General features: G+C 45.8%; 1 protein-coding gene across 2 annotated transcripts; it reads right to left on the bottom strand.

The window, feature by feature from the left end:
* Positions 1-1,179: 1,179 nt before the first annotated feature.
* Positions 1,180-15,950, bottom strand: STX4 (syntaxin 4). 2 transcript variants are annotated; one of them, XM_077917956.1, is made up of 11 exons: positions 15,752-15,950; positions 11,222-11,332; positions 9,920-10,019; positions 8,309-8,383; positions 8,051-8,121; positions 7,852-7,960; positions 4,679-4,755; positions 4,453-4,590; positions 3,664-3,774; positions 3,117-3,252; positions 1,180-2,647 (listed from the first exon to the last, which is right to left on the bottom strand). In XM_077917956.1, the coding sequence occupies exons 1-10, from the start codon at positions 15,779-15,781 to the stop codon at positions 3,169-3,171; spliced, it is 906 nt and encodes a 301-aa protein (XP_077774082.1). In that variant the 5' UTR covers positions 15,782-15,950; the 3' UTR covers positions 1,180-2,647; positions 3,117-3,168. The 2 variants fall into 2 exon arrangements, with proteins under 2 accessions (XP_077774082.1, XP_028560014.2); XM_028704181.2 differs by lacking the exon at positions 15,752-15,950 and adding an exon at positions 14,052-14,071.
* Between the last annotated feature and the right edge of the window lie 596 nt (positions 15,951-16,546).

Here is a 16,546-nt window from a genome sequence, read left to right as displayed (position 1 = left end):
CCTTGATTTAGTTAAGAAAAAGGACATGGTGCCCCCTACTGGCCAACATAAAGTCCTAGCTATTTCTATTAAGAGCTCTCCCCTCAACCCATCCACATAAGGAGCAGTCAGTTCTCAAAATTAAGTAGTTGATATTAGGAAGCGCCAGTTTCCAATAGTTAAGAAGCAGTGCTTTTTTTTTCTTTCTAAAAAAATGTTTAGGGCTGCTCTCATTTTCCTACTCATTTTGAAATACTGCCCCTCAATGGGGCCAAACTTAGATTCACAAAATGTTTAGGGGTACGTGTACCCCTGCATCCCTCCAGAAAAAAAGCTATGGTTAGAAGCCAACTAACACACTTCTCAGTAGCACAGGAGGGGGAAAAATTGCTTTGTTCCTTTTCATTACTGGTTTAGGGAATATGCTTTCATCAAGTTCCTCCCTACCCTATCTCTGAAAGTTATCGTTGGATTCAATCTTTCTCAGCCAAGAAGTGTTTGTTAGCAACTAAGGTGATATTGCTTTGCTGGGTCCGAGGGGTCCTCTGTGTAGAACCTGGTGTTTCCCATTGTGAGCATGTAAAAATGAGAAGGGGAAACGCAGATTGCTAGTCACAACCAAGGCTCCTTCGCAGATTGTATCTAGCTGTGTTTATCTTCCCATCACATCAAGGTGCTTTCTGGGGAACACAGCAGTGTAAAACAGCTGCTCTCTAAAATGGCTCTTGAATTACATTGGGAAGAGGCATTTAAACTTGTACCTTGGGGTGATACATTAAAAAGCAGTTTGAGACCCCACTTCAAGAAAGATCCCTCGAAGTATCCTCTCCTGCCTGTGCTCCAGGAGCGAAGCACACTCATAGCCGGCTACCATCTACAAGAGAAGCAGGGGGGTGGCAATGAATCACTACTGAAACTACGGCTTCTTCTGTGGGGTGAGACAACAGCTAAAATGAAAACACGCAGAGAGGTGTCAAACTGGAATTAACTTGTTCCAGGGTCTCAGAAGTTCCACAACTTCACAGCTAAGGCCTGGAATGTGTGATGCATTAATAAAACTAAAGGTTTCAAGCGTACATGCAAGCGTAACTCTTACTCCGTGCCTCTTCCTTCCAGTTTCAGTCAAAGCCATCCAAGACTGAGAGAATGGGGGGAAGGAGCTTCTCACATTGGGGACAACAATGAAACCACAACTTTGCAGACATTCTAGAAAGTGCTTTTATTTTTATATTACAAAATAATTTGAGGCAGGCTGCTTTTCTTTTCTTTACATTCAATCTCCAAGGCAACTGGAACAGTTTGCTAAATGCTTTGATCTGGACAAGTCCTCTTTTTCCAAAGTAGAAAAATATCAAATTTTCAGGAACAAGGCCAAAAGGTCCTGGCTTCCATTTTCTCCATGATTTCCCAACCCATTTCAGCTAGATTTGCAGACAGACAAACCCAAGGGGCTCTGACTCCTACTCCTTCCTATAACCCTCCTTTCAAGATCTGGATTCCCCCCCCCCCCCCCGGCCCCTCGGGCAAGTTTTCCAGGTGGCTAATTCGAGGCCTGTGATCGGGTTTCCTGAGGGAGCAAAAAATATTGTTTGTGTGGTTTTGTCCCAATACTTTTTAAGGTTGGCACTGGGATTATCTCTCATTTCATTGTACAAAGAGAGAAGAGAGACCCAAAGAAAAGATTAATACACAGGCTCAGAAGGGCTGTGAGCACACACCCCCTAAGGCACCAGGGACGTGGCGGCTGGGAGGAGGGCCACACAGATGAAGGAGGCATGGAAAAAATGTCAACTTTAAAACTGAAAGCAGGAGGCAAACAGCTTGGTAGAAACCAATAGAAGTCATTTTAGCCATGTGAACCCGGAGGTCTTGGCTTGCTGCCCTTTGCTTCAGCTGAAACAGGCCCCATGTACTTACTAAAGGCCTCTAGAAATCCAACAAACAAGGTCAGGACAAAGGCAGTAGGTTAGAAAAAATTAACAGAGCTGCATGCTGCTTCCCACATAGGCACATCTAACAGTGTTGAGTTTGTGGGTATGAAAGACCAGACATATCACCCCCAAGTTCTGTACAATATCCATTTGTCCCCTTTAAAGATGTACAATATACTGTGTGATAAGGGGGAAGCTTTAAAAAACTGACATGGCTTGTATGCATGATAAAGAACTACGACAGGCAGAGGAGATTTTAGAAGGCAGGAACTACAAAAAGGGTAAGGAAAACTCACAGCTGTCATGATCAGAATGGGAGAATTGGGGTTCCTCAAGAAGAGGAGCCATCTAGAATTCATTGCAAGGGAAGATACTGTCGAGGAGGAGGCCAAGACAGGAACTGACCATTTGCTTGTGGGTCAAGGCCACAGAATGCATTGGGGGAGAAACACAGGACCCAAATGCAAGCCACGAAACAAACTAGGAAGTCCAAAATAAACGCAGCAGAGGCTTTGCTCTAGATCTTGAGAGTTATAGGCATCTGGAAACCGTTTTGGATGCAGGGAAATCAGGGGCTTCTTGTTTCTGGGCAACAGGAAAGGAGGCAGCCATAGGCAGCATGTGCTTTCAGGGCTGGGCGAAAGGCAGGATGCATCTCCTCCAGCCATCTATCAGTGCAAAGGCCTCCCAGGAGAGGGCAGACGTTCCAGAACCATGATGAAGCCAGAGATGGAGCCCTGAGGAGGGAAAATTCCAAAATTCACAAGAAAGGAAAGGGCAGAGTCAGAACTCTTCACTGCAGTTCCCAACTGAAGCCCTTCACCTAGCAAAATAGCTCTCCCACCACTCCCTCCTCCTACCTAGCCTGTCTAGGTGCCATTGCAAGAGGCATAAGGCATTTGAGATGCAGTGACGTATTCCTCAGCCATCACTAGCTGCAGGCAGCACCTCTAGCTCTGTCATGTGGTGCAGACCAGGTCAGAAAGAGCTGGAAATGACTACGCCCCACCCATATATAACAGCAGCAAGAGACTGTTGTAAAAGTGCACTGGAGCTACATCAAGCCTCTTGTAACCCAGAGGGAAGAACCTGCCTTGGCATGAGATAAGGCACCTCTGAGCATGAGCCTCTAGAAGCCCAGGTGTTGACCATGCCTCTCCCCTCAAACATGCAACCGTTCCTCGCATCTTTGTCCCCTATACGCACCATCGGGCTCCAGCAACGCAGCACGAAGGGAGAGGCAGACCTGGGAGCCCTCCTAGCCAACTGCAATGGATACACCAATGATGACGATGATGATGAGCACCGTGACTGTCAGGCAGATGGCAATCATGAACTTCTTCTGCAGAGCCCCAAAGCAGAGAACAGGCAAAAAAGGTGTTAAGGCAGATGGCCAGGGAGAGAGCTCTCAGCTCCTGCTATATTTTTCGTTCATCTGCTAGCCACAGGGAGGAAGAACAAGGCACTCTGACAAAGCACCAAAACACTTCGGTCACAGTAAGCCTTGCTCAACAAGCCCCCTCCCCTCCCTTCTTCCAAGATTTCATCAGGCATTGCCCATCATCTCAAACATCTATTTGGAACAATAAAGGCTTGACAAGTGCTTTCCCTCCTTAAGTCAAAGCAGATGTTCCCAGGTTGCCAACTTTTGCCATTTGCACAGAACAGTTGCATGTAAGCATGATACAAACGAGGTCTATTCATTTTAAAGGAGATACAACCCAAATTTCTCCAGTGAACACAGTCAATTTACCTTGCGAGCTTTCTTTTGGTTCTCTTGAGCCATGTGGAGGTGGACCTGCCCTTTCTTGACGTAGTCCTCTGAATCCAGGATGTTCTTCTCTATCCTGTCAATCATCTCTCCCTAAATGCAGTCAAAGGGGTGGGGGTGAGGTATGAAGAAACCTCTGAGTTGAATGGGAGAGAGGTGGGGTGGGGAGAAGAGACAACAGACAACTAGCGCTGGGGCAAGGGCGGGTGGCCAGGGAAAATATGTGAGGGGGGCAAAGAAGCTTCCCCTGGGTAGGTAAGAGGTGGGTCTGGGTCTGCATGGGGCCACTAGGGATAGAGAGAGAGAACAAGGTCAAACAAAACAGTGAGAGTACATAAGAAATAATCCGGTACAGGCCAGGAAAAAAACAAAGGTGAGCACACCTCCTCAAATTCTAGCAACCTCATCAGAATAACTAAGACCATATTAAATCTGTGTAAAAACTCCTAGGAGGCACGGATGGGAAGTGTACTTGGCAAGAAGAGTGACGGAAAGGAGCTTGAAGGCTGGTAAGAAGCCAAAGCAGAAACAAGATGGAATTGTGAGTTGACCCCTTCCCATCAGGGAAGGAAGAGTGGGGAAGGACTCGGTGCCTGCAGACAGCACCTGTATCTTCCGGTAGGGCTGGGAACGACATGTGTCTGTTGCCAGTCAGTGCAGAGAACACCAAGCTAGCTGGACCAATGGTCTAACTTGGCTTAAGGCAGCTTCCTGTATTCCCAAGAGCACCTGGATCCCAAGTACCTTCTTTCTCCTCCCCCACTGCCATACCTGCAGCTCCACTTCAGTGGCCAGGTACAGGAACATTTCGTGGAGTTCCTGGATGCTGCGCTCCAGCTTGAGGATTTCACTGTGCCGTGTCTCAATTTCGTTCAGAGCCTGCTTCGTCACTTGCGTGTCCTTCATGATCTGCGGGGAGCAAGTGCGGCTGGATAAGTTAGCCGAGGGCCCCTTTTCTACCTGATGCTCTCCCAAGGCCTCGCCTTCTGGTACTCACATTGGAAACAAACACCTCCGTCTGACCACTCTCCAGCATCTGGTCCAGCTCTTCATCGGAAACTGCCCCGCTGTTAGCTGAAGGGGAATGAAGAAAGCAGGCTCAGCACCAAAGCAAGGTTTCCTGCCCAAAATAAGAAGTAAAGCCAGACTCCCTCACTCTCGGCAGCCTACCTTGAACCCTTCCACTACCCCTCCTGTCTAAAGGCACTAAATCCCACACACCTCCAAAATCGGAACTCAAGGGCCACACAGCACCACTGTGCCTGTTACTCGGCTGTGGTGCCACAAAGCCTTCTGTCATGATGTACTGCCTAGCTGAAGGGAGGTGAAGCTCTCTGCCTGAAGTCTACTGTCACGGGCTTGACATTTTGTGCTCTAAACTCCAACATGCTGCATTCTTCAATGGTGGTTTAAATATTTGCTTTGCTTTATTCTAGGTTACTGAGGAGGTTTTCAAAACTTTTTACCTTCAGGGAACCGATTCCACATCAACAGGCCTAAAAAGCTTTAAATCTTCCTTCATTTTTTACAGTGCAATCCTATGCATGTTGGCTCAGAAATAATTCCCAGTGAGCTCGGTGGGGCTTATTCCCAGGTAAATGTATACAGGATTGCAGCCTTAGCGCAATCCTGAACTAAAAGATTAACGCAACTTTAACAAAACCCACTGTGGATATGATTCAGTAGAAAGAGAATATACATTTATAAATAAAAATAAAGCTTCCAAGGTTTTGTGGAGCTCTGGAAAAACACTAATCTTGTTAGACAGTTTGGTATCTTCTCTTCCCTTTCCCCCTCTATATTTAGATTTCTGCCTCAGCTTTATGTTAAAGTCGAGTATAGATGAAATGAGACACTGTAGACACTGGTGGTGAGGACCAAACCAAAATCTAGACTTTACAAGGAGGGATTGGGCTGATGCTGAGTGATGGGCCGTCACTGACCAGTTATTAAAAGCTGTCCTAAAAGTGCCTCTCTAGCTCCTAAGCTTTTTTGCAAAAAACTGTTCACATATTTGCAAGCTTTCCTCCTCTACAGTGAGATGCAGACAGTTTTATAGTGAAATATGAAACAGCCTACTCTCTACAGGCAGAATACTGGAGTAGGGCAGGCTTGGGGGCTTCCAGGGTAAGAGTTCACACTTCTTCCCACACCGCCTTCACACCTCCTTCCACAGGGCTGGTAGCGAGGACCCAGCTCTTCAGAGTTTGTTTCAAGCCCTGCTTAAATATTAGTGGTGCCTTTGGTGCACATTCGCACGCTTTCCTGAAGATTGTTATTAAATCTTAGCATCACACACACTCCTGTGAGGGATTTCAGAATGGGGATCTTCCAGCTGCCCCTACTCCTATTCAGCACTCCGCACAATTGGTACCTCTTTTAGCTTTCAAATTCATCTGAAGGATGGGGCAGCTGGATTAAAGGATATTTCTTGACAAACCATCTTTATTTCCTGTTGGAGACTAGGAGAGCCTTCACATCAGGAATTTCAGACAACGTTCTGGTTTGTGTGATCTGGCCTATCTGAAATGAAAGGAATGCTGGAAAACCTTCCTCCCATTCCCTCCCCTCATTTGGCTGTGAAACCCCAGGCCAAGCGTGCTTTGTGCAGCTTACCCTTCCAACTCTCCTGCCTTTCAAGGTCATCTTCCTTTAGAGGACAGCAGACAGACGCTATCTGTCTCCACAGGAAGATGACTTGGCCCACGTACAAGTAGCAGCACGTCACTGAAGCTTTATATATATATATATAACAGTTTGAAAGCAAAAGGGCTTTCAAGATTTTACAAGACCTGCGAGGTGGAGGGTTCAGTTAGGAGCCAGGGTTGTACTAACCCTTCCCCACCACCACCCCACACAACAAGATACCTTTGAAGCTGCTTCAGGAAGAAAAACTTGCCTGTTGGAAGACAGCCAGACTTTAGCAAAACCAGGTCTCCTAGTACTGATTTTTTTTAATGCGCATCTTATCTACCCTCCTCTTCTGGGCCCAATGCCTTCCCAATTCACAACCTACAACGCATCTCATTACCGGCAGCTGTTTGTCCGCTGCTTTGTTAACCCTGTACCTGAAATTAGTCACAGAAGGGAGGAAATGGGGCAAATCTCCTCACAAAGACCACCAGTGTTCTCAACTTCCCCCAAACTAGTAATGTTGCCAGTGCTCCCCTGCCCTGTGTCCCAAGTTTTGGAAATTTTAATAGTCCCCGTGCAGCGTGGTAGCTGAGCCTAGGCTCCACAAAAAAGTGCTCTCAAGACCAATATGCCTAGTCATTTTCTCCAAAGCATAAAGAGCTATAGCTTGCCTTTGGGCCAGAGACATGCCTGCAAACACACAGGGGGGAAATGAAAGCCTCATCTGGCTACAGCCTGAAGTCACTCTGATAAGACAACTTGGGCAGACTTCACCATGCTAGGAATCACTGCAGCTGTATCCTTGAACTGCTCAGTTCCACTTGTCTTTCTCAGGAGCACGGGCCTGAACACACACTTGCGTGGATGGGAAAGAATGTGTGCAAAAAACAGCAGTTATGAGCTTGGAAGCTGCCTGTGCCATGGTCACAGGCTTTCTCTTTTTAAAGCCAATGTAACGTATCCTCTTCTCTGTAAAATGACTCTGCATCTAAAATGTGCAATGCAAATCAAGTTTGCATGCTTGTTTATTGTGCATGTTTTCCACTTCTGCTAGCCGATGGAAAGATAGAAGTGTAAAGAACAGGCCTTAAAGACACATCATCTGACCAGTGGAAACGTTACATCTTTTCAATACCCACTTCCTAAGATCCAGGAACTTGCTTTATAAACAAAATCAACAAAACTGCCAGAATCCACTTATACAGAGAGATTGCAAAGACATAAAACCCACGTGTCCCTGACCAGCATCACAAACACAACAGCTCATGCGTTTCTGGGACATCTCTAACAGCAGCACTGTGGTAAGAATAGGGCACCATGTCCAAGCTTAGGATACTCATCTTAGCCACCAGGCAACCCAGATGACTTTGGGCAAATCACAATCTTCCCAGCTACCTTAGGGCTGGCACCATGACTTGTTCCCATGACTTCTGGGTGACTCTAGTAAGTAGGAACCTTGCAGCAACCGAGATTGCTGATTTGGCACTGAAATGCAGTCATCTCTGGAGCCAGTGGGAAGAAAGAGCAGACACTCACTGATCTGCAGCTGTCTCCTGATGCGCTCCAGATTCTTGTCTCGGTAGTCAGACTGTGTTGCATTGCACTGGTTGATCAGGTCCAAGAACTGTTGGGACAGGATCCCATGCTGAGGCAGAAATGGAAAGAAAGGGTTAAGGACACTTCTGTGGCCTCCTCCTCACCAGCACCCAAGAGAGCTAGCTGGGCCGCATCTGACCTGGGTTCTCTTCATACGAACGTTGATGGAGTTTTTGTTCTCATCTTCCCCATCCTTCTTGGGCTCAATTTCTATATGAAAAAATAAACAGGGCTGCAATCAAGCCACGCCACTTTCTACCGGAAACAGAGAGAAGGCCTCCTCCTGGTTTCAGTACAATGAGCACACAGGCAAAGCTGGAGAGCAGAAGCTAGGAGGTCCGACATCCAACACTCTTCCCTTTTATGCATTAAGGCCCAATCCTCCTCCCACACTCACTTTTCAGGCGGGCCCGAATGTCTTTTGCCAGCTCCTTGATTTCCTCACGTAGCTTTTGCAGGTCTTGCTTCATGCCTAGAAAACACCAAGGTTAAAAAGCCAACAGCTGGGATTGTGCCAGAGAAAAATTAGATGACATTTGCATGTGGCTTTTGCTAAGGTGTTATGTATGTAGGTGCTTCTTTGCCACATCCCTTTCCCGCAGGCCATTTGGTCAACTGAAGGGAACACGGACTACAGTTGCTCTGCCCGCATTCAATCCACTGCTAGGCCAAATCATTTCTTCTTGAAGAACACTGCAAAAATGGCTGTTTCTCCATATTGCTTCCACCTGAACTACAACCTCAAGTCTCCTCACCTCAATGCAAAACTCCTTTGTCAATAGTACTCATTTATCCTGTTTCTCTGACCACATTGACGCCTATCTTCTGATCCTTTCACTGGCTTTCCAGTCCATTTTACCTGTATATATAGAACAAAACCTTTGCCTTTACTTTTAAAGCTATCCATGGTCTTGCTCTGCTATCTTTCAGCTTTTGTTCTTCAATATATCCCACCAACAACTCCACCCATTTCCCCTGCTGCCCTCTTCAAGCGGGCCCTTCTTCTCTGAACGTGAACTTGGCACAACATCTGCTCATTCAACTCTCTCCTCACCCCTTCTCCTTTTTGCATGGACTTTGGCTTTTCCTCTTATTTACTTTAGAGTATTTCTATTCTGCCAACCAATCAAAGTTCTCAAGGCTGCTTACAATGTATTTCAATCCCACCCCCCTCTGGTTTTCTAATGCTCTAACAATTGGCACCATGCAGCTAAATCTCTTGACTGGGAACTGACAGTTGAACCACCCATCTGAATCCTCATTCCTAATTTAACCAAGTTTTTAACAATGCAGAATAGCATTTGCCCCTATTCACTCCTTCCTACCCTTGTCTGCCTTTCCATCCTACTGTTGTTCCCTTGCTGTCTATTTTAGGCTGTAAGCAACTTTGAAGCATGAATCTGTCTACTGTGCTCATGCACACACTGATGGAACAGTATAAACTGTCGCAATCCATAATATGGCCTGAAAGCACATAATGCAGTATCCTTGCTCAACCTAATCAGGTCTAGTCTGGTCAGTGCTTTGATTGGAGGCTGCCTAGGAATACTATGTACATTAATGTGAGTTCCACAGAAGAAAGGTGGGGGTATACATCAATTATATTTTGGAAATTTGCTTAATTTCTATGCATTTGGACACCTCTTAAAATATCATAACCAATTTTTGCATGATGGCAATTGAAACCAAGAAGCAGGTTTTTGTTTAGATACAACTGGATTTCATTTTGAATCAACACGGTACACGGAATCTTTTCAAACTACAATTCATAAGAAAAGCAAAATATGAGGCTGCTAGGAGTAAACAGCAATGTGCGCTTTGCAACAAGGTAATTCTAATTTTGCATCACTTTAAATCATGAAATTTAAATACCACTAAACTCTGCCCCTAAATTTTTCCATTTTTTCCAACTTTTCTTGGCCACTTACCTCCAAGAGCTTCTTTGTCCAGTTTTCCCCCAGCCCATATCTTCTACTTCACCACCCGCATTCCCCCACTGCAAACTTACTATCCTCAGGGAGGGGTGTGGCCAAAATGGTAGTCTGATGTTTCTCTAGATCTTTTACTTTGCTTCCCAGAGTCTTCAAGGCTTCACGGATCCCACGTGTCTGAGAAGGCAATAAAAAATGATACAATGAGAAGGAGCAAATTCTAACCAGCTAAACCCTGACCTCATCTTGGAGCAACATTCAGTTATAGAAGTGCTGTCAGTCTCCTACCCTCCCCTTTTCCACTTTTCTTTGGGGATGGTTAATGATAACACCCCAGAAGAAGAAGAAACACATTTCCTTTTCATTGTCAATGACCCCCAAATCTCCATCAATTCAGCGGGTTGCCAATGAAGAGGTATCTCCGTAGTATGAAACCCACTCGTATCTCACTGTGTATAACTACAAGCCACCAGCACAGGGAACTGGCTGACTAGATCTATTTACATAAGCAGAAAGCATAATGTGTCTGCTCCATAGGGTTCTAGAAAATGCTCAAGTGATCTGCACCCTCAAGAAATCACACCAAAACACTACTGTGTGCAGGCAATACTGATGCAGCTTCAGCTTACCAAAAACTGTTCACGGATGCCAGAATTCAAATTATCTCCTCTTATTTTATTTAAAACATTTCCTCCCATACAGCTAACAGCACATTAAAAATAAAATACTATTCATAAAAACAGGAACATTAAAACTGCATGATATATAAAAAGAACACAGAAATTCAGCATAAAACCAATTTCAGAGGGAATGAAACTATTAAATGATTGGGAAAATAGAAGTTTTTTGTCTGGCACTGGAAAGAAAACAAGGCAGGCAATGGGCAAATCTTCCACAGCCAGGGCACCACCAAAGCGAAGGTGCTCTCTCTTTCTCCTGTTGCCACCTGCCTCACCTCATTGGGTGGTGGCAGCTGGAGGATGGTCTCCAGAGCTTAACATAAGGAAAGGAGGACAGGGAGGTAAGCATGGTCTTATTGTTCTTCAGATGTGCAGCCAGAAGATCTCCAACTCCTCTGGCACATTATAGCAACAAACCAATAGCATGCAATAGCAACTGTAGCAAGAAAAAAGTCAAGTGATCGTGGAAGAGTTTCCATGGGATAGTGAAAACAAAGATGATCATGCTGATAGATGCCATTTTTGGCACCAGAAGCGGGTGGGACGTTGGTAGATGCGGGATGGGACAGGCTTATGCGTGTCCCACCAATGCGCACAGCGCCTTGGAATGCGCGCGCGCACACACACACACACACACACACACAGGAAGATAGTTTTCAAGTCAACTCCGCACATGCTTAGAAAGAAAGATTGTGGTACCGTTCGGAAGAATTCGTCAGTTGGATCTGGAGAGCCATTGGGTCTTGCTGATCCTGGCTGTGGGACCAGAGTATCGAGTTCAGTCTCTTCACAGTCCGAGTCGACATCCTTCTGTTAAAGAGAGATGTAGAGGGAAGAGATCAGATGCACCAAAGCACTCACTGCACACGTGTTGCAGATGACAGGGGGGGGGGGGACACACAGACAAAAAATCCCACCCTGCTCTTAGACAAGATTCATTTTCATTCATTTACAAACATTTCTATCCAAATCAACTTCCAAATCAGCTAACAATTTAAAACCAATATTTTCAAACAATTTTTTCATTCCATTTTGCATAGTACAGAAGACACATGTTCTAAGAGTGAATAGAATCTAACATTCCATGGTTGCTTAAAAGGCTGACTTGGCACCAGTCAGCTGTGAAGAAGAACAGTCTTGTGTATTCTGTTTTTCTTCCTATTCTTTATCAACACACACTGTTGTACTCTTAGACTAATACAGAACTTTTGAGAGCTATGGGCATCTGTGAGAAGATGTGCAATTGGCACTGGATGTTCATCTGGCCATAGCTGCATGTGGAAAACTGGCATGTCGATCGGGTACCTGCATCTATTGCTGGATGAGATGCATAACAACGTTGTAGACATATAACCAGTGTTAGAAACTGAGATGTGAAAGCTAGGAGTTAAATTACACCTTAAACCTAGATCATGGGTGCAACAACGGAATGCCTAGGCACACTTTTTTATAACAAGGATACAAAGCTGAAAATGAGTGAAATGCAGCTAAAATCTTATGTTCATTTTTCACATGGCCTAGTCCTTCTCCTGCCCTCCCCCTTAATATTCTCCAGTCTTCAGAGAGTAGCTGGAAGTGGGGAGGCTGAAAAAGGTCCTCCTTTCCTTCCACTCTGCAGTTTTAATCTGAAAACTTAGGTGCAGTAGTATGCCCAGAGCTCAGAATCTGCTTGCACTAATGAAATTCCTTGTCACAAGATGCACCTAGAACAGCCTTTCTCAACCTGTGGGTCCCCAGATGTTCTTGAACTACAACTCCCATCACCCCTAGCTAGCAAGGCCGGAGCTCAGCGATGATGGGAGTTGTAGTTCAACAACATCTGGGGACCCACAGGTTGAGAACCGCTGGCCTAGAACAATGGGAGTTTCAAACACTGCATATAATGTAACACACATTTCTCTGTGTGGATGCCAACCTGGTCACATTTTGCTGCACAACAAATCTGACTAATTTTTAAACATGTAATCTTGTACAAAAGGGAGAAAAATCTGTAACTGGGAAACATGGAAGACAAGTTGGACACTGAGGGCTTCCTCTGTTGGAGGACACTCTTGCCTCAGTCTTTAATTCACATAAGCAAAAACAAAAAAATTGTGTTTTGCTCGTAGATTGGAAATTTTTTATGACACATACTACTCATGAAGGATTTGGAATGAAAACCTCAACCAGTGGGGCTGGGATGTGCCTCTGTGTACTTTGGCTGAATTCTGCTCCAACTCAGTTGGACCTCAAATTTCTTTGTGTCGGTAGCAATGGCAATTTTTGCCCCCAGTTGAGAAGATGCACAACACAGGTCTTATTAGTAATATGCATATGGGCTAGGGTACTGTGGGAGCAAATCAAACCTCAAGAATGTGACCTAAGGTACAGAATCCAGTTCCAAAAAACCTTTCATTTCATTACCTTTCATTTGAATAAACTTTAAAAACACAACATAACTAGCTAGTTTCCAGCTCTCATGGTTGATAAGAAACGCTTGAATGTACATGTTCAACACCAGGTGAAATGTCAATAGCCACACAATGGCTGATCAAAGTTTCCAGCAGTTGGGAACAGGGCTTCAGCACCCTCCATAATTCCATGCCCCTCTATTTCATGCAAAATAGTTATGCAAATGTGCACTCTCCTGTGCTAGAGATCCATGCTGGCTGAAGCTCTTTCTAATGCTGCACTGTAGTTACAAGGCAGTGACAGCATTGTCATTTGAATTACCTTTGTGCAGAATTCCATTTAGTTTGCTTTTTTAAAAAAAGAATAAAGATAATCCTGCTTGTGAGACACTTTCTCAAACAGAACTGTTATGAAAAGAACCAACTATATATTCCAAAAAGTAGATGACTCCAGAAGAACTATGGTGGCATCTTTAAAACTAATTCATTTTAATTGTGGCATAAGCTTTCAAAGGCCAACAATCTTCTTTATCAAAGTAATCTATATAGGTAGTAGGAACATTACTACTCTTTAATTAGGGCTGCAAGCTTTAGCCAATTAAACTTTAACCACAGATTATGATTCAGCCCCTGCTTAATTGGAATATACCATTGTGCATGGTGCAGATGTGCCAGCTCACTCCCTTCCTGTGTCAAATTTGACAACGGACTTGAAAGGAAAAAACAAAACTAGCAGCTATTTTGTATATTAGTGTGAAACCACCCTGGTTTCCTTTCTAGTAAGAACGACATCTGAAACTGACATGAGAAGTCAGTAATATGTTTCCCAAATCTGTATTTTCTCGCTATTGATAAAGATGGAGACAAAGGGACAAATGGTCAGGGCAGAGATACTGAAATCTTAACAAAGCAAAGCCTAGAAATTTCATGTTTATACACAGGAGCTGAAGCATTCTGGAGGACAAGAAAGGCAAAGGGAATACAGCCATAGTGCTGTTTGCTGACACCGAAAAGCATCTTAAATGTAATGCATAACTAAGTGGAAGGTGACTTTTGCATCAAGCCATCTGCAAACATTGTTCAAACCCTGAGACAGAATCAAACTTGGTCCCTCTATCTCTCCCTCTCAAACCACTTACCATTTTGGCATCTCGTAACAAGTGAGTCCTAAATGTAACTTCCTAATGTAACATCATTTACATTCTGGTTCTTTTATAATATTTCTATCCTACCCTTCCTCCAAGGATATCAGGGCAGCAGCCACAATGATCCTATGAGGTCCAAAAGGCTGAGAGTTGACGAGCTAAGGTCTCCTGGTAAGATGCATGGCTGAGTTGGATTTTACACATTTTCCCAACCAAAAGTCTGTCACTATCCACCACCAGTTGCCGCTTCTCAAGATGAAAGACCAATACAACATCCAGTGGTGTTATTTAGGGCTGGGTATTGCTTTGGTGGGGGACGTGGGTGGCACTGTGGGTTAAACCACAGAGCTTAGGACTTGTTGATCAGAAGGTTGGCGGTTCGAATCCATGTGATGGGGTGAGCTCCCGTTGCTCTGTCCCTGCTCCTGCCAACCTAGCAGTTTGAAAGCACGTCAATGTGCAAGTAGATAAATAGGTACCGCTCAGGCGGGAACTTAAAAGGCGTTTCTGAGCGCTGCTCTGGTTCGCCAGAAGTGGCTTGGTCATACTGGCTACATGACCCGGAAGCTGGATGCCAGCTCCCTGGGCAAATAAAGCGAGATGAGCGCCGCAACCCCAGAGCCACGACTGGACCTAATGGTCAGGGGTCCCTTTACCTTTACCTTATTGCTTTGGTGTGCAATATTGCCTTGCCCAAATGGGTTAACATCTCCAACTACTTCTTTCGATCTCTGGAAATTCTTGGGGCCCTAATGTGCTCTACCCCAACTCCTTTCCATGGTGTTTTCCACTAAAACATTGGGGTGGGGTAGTAGCTAAGAGAAAGCCTATGAAGAGAGCAGATGAGAAGACGAGTGAAGAGGGAACCAATGCAAGAAGGGACAAGGGAGTGTTATGTGAATAAGGAGGACGAAAGGAGCACAGTGTGAGGACAAATGGGGTGCAGGGAAGAAATATAAAAATGCTGGGAGGCAGACTATGGAAAAGGGAGGGCAGAGATGAGGATACTCTCAGGAGGGCAACCCAAAGAGTGGGTGGAATAATGAGGGTGACAGAGAAGGGGAAATAACTGGAGGCAGCAGGAGGAGGATACAAGGATTAAGAGAGCAGATAAACAAACCCAGAACTGGGCTGGGGTTTTGGAGAGGCGAGTAGGAAAGTGGGAGACCATGATCACGGGAGGGAGGGGAAACAGCGCCCCCCACAGGAGCCTGAGAGGAAAACGCGCATTTGGAAAGGAAAGCTTTTGACTGTCAAGGGGAGGGGAAGTTTGAAATTTATGAAATCCAGACAGCGAGTAACAGAAACGAAAATGGCAACTCCTGGCTGTGTTTTTGGGGTGGGGGAGGTGCGCACCTGACATCCTGCGAGGGGGAGCAATGGGGCCCCTCGAGGCGGACGGGGTCAGTGAGGGGAGGTGGAAATCGGCCTTCAGAGGTCGAGGGGCCAAATCTGGGGTGAGGTTTAGGAGACCTAAAATTTGGGGTGAGGTTTAAGGAGGATGAGAAGAGCAAAAGGGATTGCGGGGGGGGGGGAGGGGAGGACGAGGAGGCAGAGAGAGCGAACAGCCTATAAAAGGCGAGGGGAAAGCGGCGCGCGGGGGGAGAGCGCGGCCGACGGCGCAAAGGAGGCACGGAAAGGGGAGGAGCAAAGGCGACCGTTGTGGGCGTGGCCAGCCGCGCGAGGATTCTCACCCCTCTGATCTCGTCCGTTCGGTCCCTCATAGCTGCTTCCCCCTCCTTTTTTTTCCTTTTTCGCACTCCCGGGGACGAAGTGGCGCGGGGGAGGAGGGGGGGGAAATCGGAATGGAGGGGCAGGAGGAGACTGCGCACGCGCGCTGGAGGTCCCTCCTCCTCCTCTTCCTTCGCCACCGCCCCCTCCCCCGCCTCCTTCTTCCTCGGGGGTAGGTTGCTTGAGAGGGAAAAAGAAGGGGAAAAAAGAGAGAGACACACGCTCTGTCGCCACCTAGCTCGTACTGCGCATGCGCCTTCTGGCCCCGCCGCTCGACACGGCGGTTTTCAACCTCAACCCCTCAACTAGTGGAGAAGCAACGGAAGAGGAAGGCAGACACCAGGGATTGATTTAGTATGTTTATTGCTATTACAGAGTCTACCCGGGACCCGCTTTTTTCTGTCATTCGGAATCATTACAACGGAGGATTTTTATTTTTTTTAAAAAAGCAACAGGAGGAGGCGGCGACTTGGGACGCCCATAATGAATGTCCATAATGACTTCAATATGGCCGCTGCCGGAAGTTCTTCTGCCTCTACCGGATGTCGTTTTTCATCGGCTGGACATCGGCTGTCATTGAGAACCATAGAGCTAAATGTATGCGTAGAGTGTCCCACTAACTCTGGCCAATGCTCAATTAATACAGTAGTCCTTTGCTAAAAAAGTAGTGTCGTGTGGAAATGATTTGGAATGTGCAGCTCCGAATGTGTTTTTAATGTAACCGCCAGTTTTGGGATACAGACTATTTAAATTTCGCA

Source organism: Podarcis muralis, chromosome 13 (genome assembly GCF_964188315.1).
Source record: "Podarcis muralis chromosome 13, rPodMur119.hap1.1, whole genome shotgun sequence".
Taxonomy (NCBI): domain Eukaryota; kingdom Metazoa; phylum Chordata; class Lepidosauria; order Squamata; family Lacertidae; genus Podarcis; species Podarcis muralis.
The sequence above is the reverse complement of the archived record's forward strand: the minus strand, read 5'-3'. Positions and strand labels throughout refer to the sequence as shown.

Excerpts from the sequence above, each read along its gene's own strand:
- STX4 (XM_077917956.1), bottom strand. The coding sequence starts at position 15,781 with ATGAGGGACCGAACGGACGAGATCAGAGGG. Across the intron at positions 11,333-15,751 it reads GAACGGACGAGATCAGAGGG|AAGGATGTCGACTCGGACTG; the intron begins GTGAGAATCCTC and ends TCTCTTTAACAG. Across the intron at positions 8,122-8,308 it reads CATTCGGGCCCGCCTGAAAA|AAATTGAGCCCAAGAAGGAT; the intron begins GTGAGTGTGGGA and ends TTTTTCATATAG.